General features: G+C 36.8%; 1 protein-coding gene across 1 annotated transcript; it reads left to right on the forward strand.

Moving 5' to 3' along the window:
* The first annotated feature begins 10899 nt into the window (after positions 1-10899).
* LOC130026208 (olfactory receptor 2M5-like) lies at positions 10900-11817 on the forward strand. Its single transcript, XM_056116975.1, has one exon. It carries the CDS (start codon positions 10900-10902, stop codon positions 11815-11817), a length of 918 nt encoding a protein of 305 aa, XP_055972950.1.
* Positions 11818-12227: the final 410 nt, after the last annotated feature.

Below are 12227 nucleotides of genomic sequence, written 5' to 3' on the forward strand. Positions count from 1 at the left end.
GAAAATTCTGTCTTGCAGGGTCTTATGGTTCCATGCAAATTTTAAAAGTGTTTGTTTTATTTCCATGGGGGAGAAAAGACATTGGTATTTTGATATGAATTGCATTGAATTGCATTGTATTGAATACAAAGAGTCATTAGGATCAAAAACTTGTTCTTCCAATTCATGATGACAAGATGTCTTTTAATGTCTTCGTTTCATTTAAAATAAATTTAGTAACATATCAGACTTTTACGTTCTTTCACTTTGGTTTCTTTTCAGATATTTTGTAACTTTTGCTACAATTTTAAATGGGATTGTTTTATAGTTGGGTTAATTTCCAGATATTTTATAATTTTGATACAATTTAAATGGAATTACTTTCTTAAATCTCCTATTTATGCAATATATTTAAATAAACTGATATTCTATTCCAACATATTACTAAACTCAATAATCTATAGTAATTTTGTGGAGGCTTTCATATTTTCTATATAAATTATTATATATTGCAAATAGTTTTGTTTTTTCTTTTCCATTGTAGATTTCTTTTATTTTTTTCCATGCTTTTTCTCTTACTAAGACATTCAAAAATATTTGTTTATGTATTGATTAAGGAGCGAAGATACCTCAAAGGGTTGGAGCACATACCTTGCATATGCAAGGTCCTGAGTTTGATGCCTGACACATTTGCCCTGAAGACTCCTGAGTATAACCCTACATGACCACCAGTACCACAGGGCCCAAGCAGTAACATATCATCAGGTCCAGAGATGGCTACTTAAGAGAATTCCTAACTACATATGATCTCCAAAAACAAATGGGCTAGAATGAACATCCTGTTTAATTTCATATATTACTAAAACATTTCACTATTTCACAATTGCATGTAATGTTAACTGTGGGTTTGCCAAGTATTTGTCTTGTATTATGCTAAAATGTGTTATAGATATTCAAAATTTATTTCGTTCTTATAAATTGATTGTGAATATTGTCTTTTGCATCATTTACTGAAAAAATTATGCAACTTTTGTTTTTATTTCTGTTGCAGTATATTATACTCAGTGCACTTGGTTTCAGCTTTTGATTTCAGTTATTTTTTGTACTTGTTTTGTTTATTGTTACTTCAGGCATAATTTTATGATTTTGTTCCTTTAACTAATTGGTGATTTTATTTTGTGTGTGTATCAGTTTAAATTATTTGCTTGATATTTTTCTTGATTATCAATGTATATTTTTATTGAGATTAATTTTCTTGTTGAATATTTACTATATATTTGAATCTGGAGTTCCGACCTTCATTGATGGTCAAGAATCAGAGATGCTGTCTCATTTGCCAAGGCATCGAAAATCAGATGGGCTGGACACGTAATGAGATTTGGAGACCACAGCTGGACTAGAGCTATTGCCGACTGGATTCCATGGGATGTCAAAAGACCATGTGGCCACCCACCTACAAGATGATCAGACTTCATCATAGACCCTGAACGATTGGTTTGAGGCTCTTTGTGTTCCTAGAATGAACAGATGCCTTCGGGCTACATTAGCATGCGACAGGGAGGAATGGAGACGTTACTGGTGCCTGCTTGAGCGAATCGATGATTAACGGGAAGTCAAGTGATCAAGTGATATGGACTTCTAGATTTCTTTATTTTTTCTGCTCTTCAGACTTCTTTTGTGTCACAAAATGCAATCTAATCCTAGGTAATGCACATGAGATGAAAGTGCATTCAGTCCTTTACAGATATAAAGTTCTGTATAAACCTACGAAGTCTGTTTTTTATCAACACTTAATACTATTCCCTTGTTGTTTATTTGTATGAATCAAAAATTAATAAATTAATATCCCTTACTGTAAGTGGTACTTAGATATCTTATAATAATTGTGTTGCCATCAACATAGCCCTGAAAGTATCTTGTTTTGCATATTTAAAGAAGGCCTTTGATTCTGTTGAGACGGAAGCGGTCATTGAAGCCCTAGCCAATCAGGGCATTCAAGCCCAATACATCAGGATCCTCCGTGAGCTGTAATGCGTATTCACTACCAGGATCTCACCATTCTACAAAGAAGTGATCGTTGATGTCAAGAGAGGGGTGCGGCAGGGTGATACCATTTCACCAAAACTCTTCAGTGCCACCCTCGAGAACATCATGCGACGACTGGAATGGGAAGGAATGGGAGTGAAGATAGATGGTCGGCAACTACACCACCTCCGCTTTGCTGATGACATTGTTTTAATAACACCAAACATCAGCCAAGCGGCACAAATGCTGGCCGACTTTGACCGTGAGTGTGGAAAGGTAGGACTACAGCTGAATCTTACGAAGACAATGTTTATGAGAAACAGCCTTGTTCCTGACGCCCCATTCGCTCTCAATGGAACGACCATCTCCGAATGCAACAGCTATGTGTACCTAGGTCGAGAGGTCAACATGACAAATGACCTGGCACCCGAGCTGCGCAGGAGGAAGAGAGCGGCTTGGAACGCCTTCAAGAACGTCGAAGAAATAGCTAAGAGGACGAAGAACCTCCGGCTCCGGGCACATCTCTTTGATTCCACTGTTCTTCCTGCATTAACATTTGCCTCAGAGACCTGGGCCCTACGCAAACAAGATGAGAACGCCATTCAGGTCTCCCAAAGAAGAATAGAAAGAGCTATGCTTGGAATATCACGTTTCACTCAAATGAGAGAACGAATCCGGAGTTCTGACATCCGTCGACGATCAAGGATCAGGGATGCTGTCTCATTTGCCAAGGTGTCGAAAATCAGATGGGCTGGTCACGTAATGAGATTTAAAGACGACCGTTGGACTAGAGCTGTTACTGATTGGATTCCACGGGATGTCAAGAGAACGCGTGGCCGCCCACCTACCAGATGGTCAGACTTCTTTGTCAAGATTGAACGATCGGTTTGAGGCCCTCCATGTTCCCGGAGCGAAGAGATGCCATTGGGCTACACTAGCACGCGACAGGGACAAATGGAGACGTTACTGGCGCCCGCTCGAGCAAATCGCCGACTAACGGGAAGTTAAGTGATTAAGTGATATTGTGTTCATAAATATTTATTGATTATATATTCTTGATGTATCATTACGTAATATTAAAATTATGTTACTACTTTTTAACTTTAAACATGGTATTGATGACTTTTGCATTCTTAAAATCCTTCCAGTTTCTCTTTTGAACACTTATTTCAAGCCATTTACATATATTGTGATTATTGATTATAATGTTTTCTTGTAACACCCACAAACTACCACCGGAGCCATGAAATCCCATCAACGGCCATGATCCTCTGTATCACTGTCATCCCATTGTTCATTGATTTCCTTGAGCGGGCACCAGTAAAGTCTCCATTCGTCCTAGCCCTGAGATTTTAGCAAATGCCACATTGGAGGCTCTTTCACGGTCAAGGAAATGAGATCCATCATTGTTACTGGGTTTTGGTATATCGAATATGCCACGGGGAGCTTGCCAGACTCTGCCATGTGGGCAGGATACTCTCGGGACCTGCTGGATTCTCCTAGAGTGAGAACTAGACAATAAGATAAGCTTCCGGGAACTTGGTTTTATAGTCTCTGGATCTTGGCCATTGATGGGATTACATGGCCAAGATATAACTGTCTAGATACTGGAAGATGGGGGATCTGGATGGAGGAGGCCCAGTCCTGATCAGAGCAGGCTTGGAGATCTCAGCTCCGGGTCCCACACACCTGGATTCCTGTGCCAGTTAATTCATGGGTGAGACTCATCTGAGAATGTGGAGAAAGATCTTGAGCATGGCTGTGACTGGGTTCCAGAGGTCTTCAGCTGCCAGCGGGGCCAAGGTCCAGAGACTATAAAAAGAAGCTACCAGAAGAGAGTAACACAGTCTCCTGTCCAAACACCAGGCTGTCTTCACCGGGGCCCCTGGGGGGTGGAGAGGGAGGGTTGAGTTTCCCTCCCCACCTAGAGAAGAGCCCCTGCAGCAGAAGACCTCTGATACCTAGCCACACCCATGCTCAAGGCCACTTTCCACATGCTCAGTCATGAAGGAACACACAGAGGAACCTAGGTGTGTGGGTCCTGGGGCTAAGATCTCCAAGCCAGTTCGGATCCGGTCTGGGCCTCCTCCACCCAGATCCCTCATTTTCCAATAGTTAGGCAGTTACACCCACACACTGCCCCTGGCGCCATGAAATCCCGTCAACGGTCAAGATCCAGAGACTATAAAACTAAGCTTCCGGAAGCACGTGGCCACATACGTGGCTGTGAAACCTCTTATAGATGGTCTAACAAGCTACCGAGAATATCCTGCTCACACAGCAGAGCCTGGCAAGCTCCCGTGGCATATTCGATATGCCAAAAACAGTAACAGTGATGTATCTCATTCCCTTGACTCTGAAAGAGCCTCCAATGCGGCACTGTTGGGAAGGATGAGTAAGGAGAGGCTGCTAAAATCTCATGGATAGCACGAATGCAGACATTACTGGTGCCCACTCAGCAAATTGATGAGTAATGTGATGACAGTGATATAGTGAAGATTTTCTTACTGCCATTTAAAAAGTTGCTTTAACATGTGTAGGTGTTTTTACCTGTGGTTCTCTAAATTTTATCAATCTCTCTTCTACCTTTCTCTGCAACAAAATTTTGTTTTGTGTTTACCATGAACATTTTCATTACTTTCTCTGAATATGTAGTTTTTGTGCTGGCTTACTGATTGTATTTACATTAAACATAATCTATCATAGTCTATTTTCAATGTTTTGTTATTAATTAACTTTATTCTCATTTTTATTTGATTCTGTATTTCTTGATCACTATCCTCAAAGTTAAATTTTCTTTAGCTTTTTCTTTTTCTATATATGAATTTCTTTAAGAATTTCTGGTAGTGCTGCTCTTGTGGCAGTAAACTCTATCAGCTTTTAATAGATTATATTCTTTATCTATAATTTGGGGTACCACACTCATTGTTTTTTAGGAATTACTCCTGACTCTGTGCTCAGGGATTATTCCTGGAACATCTTGGGGGACCACATGTTGTGCTGGAGTTAAACTGTGCTTGGCTGCTGCAAGGAAAAGCCTTCCCTCTCTACCATATCTCCAGCAACTATATCCATATTTTTTTAATAAAATTGTGCAATTTGTAGGGAGTTGAGAGTCAGATGTCATTGAACTTTCCTAATTATAAAAGTGATGAGTCTATACTGATTAAGAAGATAATTAATTAATTAATATTAATTAAGAAGATCAAGGAGGCAGAAAAATAGTGAAAGAGAAAAGAGGAAGGGGAGAAGGAGAAGAGGAGGGAGGAAGAAAAGAGCGAGAAACAAGGAAAGGAGGGAGGGAGGGAGGGAGAAAGAGCTAAGTTTTACATAAGGTACCTCTCTATTATTTACTGTAGATCCTCTACAAGAAAATGGATCATATCTGATAGCAAAACTGAATCTGTGTATTGTGTCACAAGTATCTGATTGGCAGGTCTTGTTAGTACCACCAAGTTGGTGATGATGGTCTCTTCTTAATATTCATAGATCACATATTTTCTTATTGAGCGGCTAAGAGATAATTTTCATTTATTCAGGGAGGTGTTATGGGGACAGAATCAGTGGGATTTGTGGTACCCTTTCTTGTAATATATCATGTAAACTTAATCTATTCCTTTAAAACTTCTGTGTGAACCATGTTTAAAATTGTCACCATTGTAATTTGATGTAAATACCTTAGTTTCCAAATACCTCTTAGGCTCAGCTTTTTTGTCTATATAAAGAGTCTACTGTTGGTTTCTGAAACATTTAAAGGAGAAGTGTTAGAAACCTGCAATCTTTGTATGTGTTTTCCCAGTCAACAAATATTTTTTATTTTTATTCTGTCATTTACAATAAGCAAAATTAGTTCCTACTATTCTTTCCACCCATATGTCTATTTTTAAGCATATATAAGCATTCTGGGAACACCTTAACTGCATTCTGCTTAAATTTTTTTATGGCATCAATATTTTTGGCATCAATATGGCATCAATAAAATTTATTTTATGGCATCAATACTTTAAATGTTCATATTCTTTTACATAAAACTTGATTGTATTTTGTGTTAAATTTTTACTGAAACAATATTGGTTATAATATTCTTATTTTAAGAATACAATTTTTATATCTCTAGAATATTTTTATCAAACTACATCCAACTTCAAAGTACCATTATTCTTCCTCAATATTTGCTCACTTTTATGTTCTGAAAAAATTTAAAATTATTGACAACTACAAAACAGAGTTTATTATATACATTTTAAATAAAATTTATCTTCTTTAATATAGCATTTTGATATTTTATAAAGAGTTCACAAAATTTTAAGATTAACAAGGAAAAATCAACAATTGCTTAGTCATTGTGAGACATTAATAATTAAAAGGTAAAGATATTTTAAGGACCTCTGGGGAAATGATTTGGTGCTGACCAAATAATAACAATAATCACTGTATGTAGCTATTAGAAAGTTTCTAAATTTCTAATTATATCCTGGGGAGAAGATTCCTCTAGGACACACAACTAGCTCAGTTTTTAATTGGAATTGATTGAGACTGATTCATGAAACATAAATATACTCCAGGTGACCAGTCACTCTACACTGGTATTTAAGGCACTGGGGAATTAGAGAAAATTCAGCCCTACTCACAATTTGATAAGATAAGGAGAACTAGCTTAATCAATTTTTTTCTCTCAAAATTAATTTATTATTATTATTTTACAGTATAATCAATATCAATAGATAGAAGGAATTTTGTATATTTTATACTTTTTTAAAAAATTATAATGACAACACAAAGGTAAGCCTATTGATAAGTAATTAATCTAAGTTTTCTAGGTTATGAAAAGCCATTTATGGCTAGGTATAGATATTAATGTTCACTCTATAGATATCAGTGAATAGCATTTATGGGGAACATTTTGGCACAGAGAATTGACGCAGGAATGTAAAAATATTATTTATTATAATGTATGTGTATTTTCTGAATATTTCTCAAGTGGATATAATAATGCTGTTCTCCCTCTCACATACTCAAATAAGTTTAAAAACCACAAAGTTTTTTGTCTCCAATAAGGAAACATAGAGTAACAGCATTAAGTATACATATGATTTGGATGAGGCAATAAAAAATATAGAGTGCATGCTTTGTAAGGCATCACATTTGATCCCCAGCACTATATTGTTTACCTAACCCTCGTGGACCCTGAAAACTACTGGTAAAGCCATAATATCACTCACTGGCCTTCATTGCCAGGTTGAGAATTCTGTATTGCCCCAAATTCTGAGTACTGTTGGATAAGTCTCTTTAAAGATTATTTTTGAACTAAAAACATATAATTTTATCTAGGCACCAAATTCAGAATCTGAAGTTCTGAATTTCAGTGTGAGATGATTATGCATTCACTAATTTTCACTGACTGCAACAAACTAGATCTAGAGAGAAATGGCAGAACTCAGAAAAAAGTTTCTCCAATCATAAATCTCCTGGATTAAAGAAGGAGAACAATGATAGCACATATACCAAAATAATAAAGTTTTACTGTTAACCTAGGCTGTGACAAGTAGAGTTTATAAAAAGGGTTCGTAATAACAGAAACTAAAGTCAGGAGGCAGCCTTTGAGCCAGAATTAGGAGAATGTGCATCACAGCACTTAATTAACAGTGGCCAGCTTTCATTCTCTGAAAAGTTAAATAATTTACAAGTATTTGAGTATTTTTAAGTGTTGGTTACTTACCACCTAACTACTTTAGAGAATTTGCTTAAAGACAACTTACTTTGTCAAGACTTATTTTAAAATAGGAGAGACTAAGACAAATTTTGGCAAAAAGTATCATTACTTTTTTTTTACACTATCTCCTTGTCAAAAGTCAAGTAAATGCAATAAAACACAATGCAGAGTCTGATTAGTACCTCTTGGTTTGAAGATGATTGACATAGGTGCTCAAATAAAACAGGATGTATATACATAAATATCTGTTTCTAGTGGTGCAAACTCATAAATGCATCTTATGGCACACATAAGTTTAAGGTACTTAAGGCAAGAGAGATAGCACAGTGGGTAGGGTGTTTCCCTTGCATGCAGCTGACCCGGCCGACCCAAGTTCGATTCCTCTGCCTTCGATTTCTCTGGCCCTCTCGGAGAGCCAGGCAAGCTACTGAGAGTATCTTGCCTGCTTGGCAAAGCCTGGCAAGCTACCCATGACATATTCGATATGCCAAACACAGTAACAACAAATCTCACAATGTTACTGGACCCGCTCAAGCAAATTGTTGAACAATTTGAGGACAGTGACAGTGACAGTGGCTGAGTTAACGGAATATAGGATGAGATCATATTGTTATCACAGTTTTCTTCATTCAAAAAATTACTATCTGTTTAACAAATGTAAAGTGTCTAGATGTAAGCTGTATAGCACTGTAGTAATGACCTCCCGTTGTTCATCAGTTTGCTCGAGCGGGCACCAGTAACATCTCCATTGTGAAACTTGTTGTTACTATTTTTTGGCATATCGAATATGCCTCGGGGAGCTTGCCAGGATATGCTGTGTGGGCGGGATATTCTAGGTAGCTTGCTGGGCTCTCCAAGAGGGATGGAAAAATCGAACCCGGGTGTGCCTCATGCAAGGCAAACACCCTACCCACTGTGCTCCAGCTGTATTGGAGCAATAGCACAGCAGATAGATGTAAGCTATGAACTGAAAATAAATTGCACAAGAACTTGAATAAGAACAAATAGTCTAATTTTTAAGCTTACTGTTTCTTAGGAGAGAGGCCTGAATTGATGTTGGCAACACTTAGAAAAGTTGGTGCTTAACCAAGTTTACAACAATTACTCACATTTCAGAAGGAACAACTTAGAAATGATACTTTCAATAATTTCATTAACAATTGGATGATTTATTGCCAAGAACATGATAGAATAAGATATTGGTATATTCTACTAGTAGTTGTTAGTAATAAATAATGGTTTACAAATCATGATTTGGTGATAAATTTTGTCAAGTTTTTAAATTATAAAATTATGCAATTAAAAATCAGATTAATGATTATTAACTAACACAAATATTTTATATGTTAGGTTATATTTATATGTTTTAATGTTTATATGTGTTATAAATTTATAACTTTAAGCTATGAGTTGTGCTTATATTCACTTTAAATAATTTTGTTTACCATGGCTAGAGAGTCAACTTCTGCTTTTTATAAAAACTTTGAAAATATTTATTTTGGGGCCATAACAGGTAGTGTTCAGGGATTACTCCCAGCTTTGTGCTGGGGGTGTCTCTTAAGATGTTCAGAGAATATGTGTTGCCAGGAATCAATCCTTGGCCACCTGCATGCAAAGCATGTGCTCATTCATCAAATATTTCTCTAACTCTGGAAGTTTTTAAAAATAAGTACAATTTGTTTCACAATTGCCGATTCTTTTCCTGGCCATGCTCTGTTTTTATAATAAAGTCATAGGCACAATAGGGTGTTCTTTCTTATTACAAACTTAAGAGTTTGAGTAAGATGCTTGCAGATAGCACAGATAGAGATACACAGGTATATGTATCTAAAAATTCTAAAACATCAAATTTGGTAAATCTGAGTAAGAGAATTTCTGATAGTTTTACCATGTACCTATACTGCATAACTGCTGCAAATAGTGGTTAAGAATATTGTTAATTTTTCAATAGTGTAAATGGTTCATAGACAAATTAAAATGTTTCCATATTGCTAATTAATCATATTTACTACAAAAATGCAAATATAATGAATACACTCAATAGAAATTAGGTAGGGTAAATTATATTTAAACTAATTATAAGATGTCTTAAGAGTACTAAGGTTAGTTTTCTTTAAATTGCACTCATAGCTGAAGGTTTTTATAAAGGAGGACCATATCACAACTCATATCTTAATTTACAATTAAGCATTGTGAAAAGTCCTTAAGTAAATTCTTAATAAATTAAATTTTCAGTGCTTTCCCATGGCGAAATGTAGTCTCACCAGAAAATAAAACTAAATACTTCTAAAGAATATTACTAAGGAAATCACTAAAAGATAAAAATAAAAAATAACATCATCTTATAAAATGGTGGAAGAATAACATAAGTGAAATTTGACATTGTGAATTATAAAATGTAATTACAAAAATTGTTATAAAATAAATCTTATATATCAAAGGTAGTGGAATATATTATAATATATGCATCCTGACTGCAGAAGGACATGGGTAGGGAGTAGAGGAAATGGATTAAGATTTGAGTAGAGTAATTATAGATGATGAATATTCTTAATGTCTGCCAGTATTGTTACAGTATTGTTCTTAAAAAAAGAAACAGTGAGAAGACCAGAGAGATTGTACAGCAGGTAAGGTACTTTCCTTGCATGAGTCTGATCAGGTTTTGATCTCTGGCACAATTTCTTGGGCAGTACCATAAGTACCTGCCACAAAAGAAGGTGGGGCGAAGGGGTGGGAGGGAAACTGGGGATGTTGCTGGTGAGAAAAGTACACAGGTGAAGGAATGGGAACATCATATAATAACAAACCCAATAGTAAACAAACTTGTAGCTGTGTATCTAACTGTGATTCAATTTTAAAAAAAATTCCTGAGCATGGAACTAGGAACTAGGAATAAGTCCTTAGCACTACAGGTGTTGCCTTCAAATACAAAACAACAAACCAATAGGACCAGATAGTGTAGCAGGAAGGATGCTTGCCATTCATGCAGTCAACATTGGTTTGGTCCTCCTGCATCCCAAATGGTCCCTGAAACTCTGCCAGGAGTGGTCCCTTGATACAAAGCCACAAACAGGTGTGGCCCCAAAACAAATATAAAACATTTGGTGAGAAACAGTTATCGTTTTTACTACTGTAACCTTCTTAATAAATCCCTTCCCTTTCTGTGATCATCAAACAGAGTCATGTCAACTGGGAATGAGACAGATTTCACCCTACTGGGCTTCTTCCCTGAATTTAAATATATCACAGCAATTGTCGCCATCATTCTCCTTATCTACATAGCTGCCTTCACTGGCAACACTCTTCTGCTCCTTCTCATTTGGTTAGATTCCAGACTCCACACTCCCATGTACTTCCTTCTCAGTCAGCTCTCTGTAATGGATTTGACATTGACTTCTAGCATTGTCCCCAAGATGGCAGCCAATTTCTTCTCTGGATGGCGAAACATTTCATTTCTGGCTTGTGGGACCCAAATATTCTTCTCCTTAACAGTGGCTATTGCGGAATGCATTCTAATAACTCTAATGTGCTTTGATCGCTATGTGGCCATCTGTAATCCTCTTCGGTATTCACTCATCATCAGTCCAAGGGTTTGTGCACAGATGGCTGCCATGTCTTGGGCTGGAGGAGCACTTACCTCCTTGGGTCACACTGCTTTCACCTTGCATTTTCAAATCTGCAATCCCAGAGAAATCCCCCACTTCTTCTGTGAAGTCATGGCTGTCCTTAGGATTGTCTGTGAAGATATCTCAGCCTATGAGAAGGCAGTGGTGGTGACAAGTATCCTAGTTCTACTTCTGCCCTTATCACTCATCCTGTCCTCCTATATTATCATCTTCCTTGCTGTACTCCGAATGAACTCCCCAGAAGGCAGGAACAAGGCTTTGGCCACTTGCACCTCTCATCTTTGTGTGGTAGGTCTCTATTTTGGTCCAGGTATGTGCATCTACATGAGACCTGGTTCTGCCAAGACTCCTAAGTTGAATCAGGGTCTCTTTCTCTTTGGAACGGTTCTAACCCCACTCCTGAACCCTCTAGCTTATAGCCTTAGAAACAAGGAAGTTTTAAGTGCACTGAAAAAATTTATAGGAAGATGTTAGTCCTTCAGGAAGAGGGAATAAGTTATACCGACAATTACAGCAAATCCACAGTTCCATTAACAAAGTGAAGTTTTGACTGTTAAAAATTACCCACTGCAAAAATCAAGGAACATAAATTGATCTATTGAGTTTTCTTTTCCTCTGCATAAGAAACTGTGTAAGTTCTTATTGTGTCTTTGTCTTAGAATTTTTGTCTAATTTTCCTAGGTGATATGATGAAAGACAAAGGACTATATTAATCTCAAAAAGCCATGAGAGGAAGGTCAATGCATTCACAGCATCATCATCTAGATCATCATCTAGTATAAAAGTGATATCTCAGAGACATTCACTATATAGTTAATAGGTATGATATTAGATTGCTGTGAATTAGTAAATAATTTTCCAGTACAGTTTATGTTGCATAACAT

Source organism: Sorex fumeus, unplaced genomic scaffold (genome assembly GCF_029834395.1).
Source record: "Sorex fumeus unplaced genomic scaffold, SorFum_2.1 ptg000033l, whole genome shotgun sequence".
NCBI lineage: Eukaryota > Metazoa > Chordata > Mammalia > Eulipotyphla > Soricidae > Sorex > Sorex fumeus.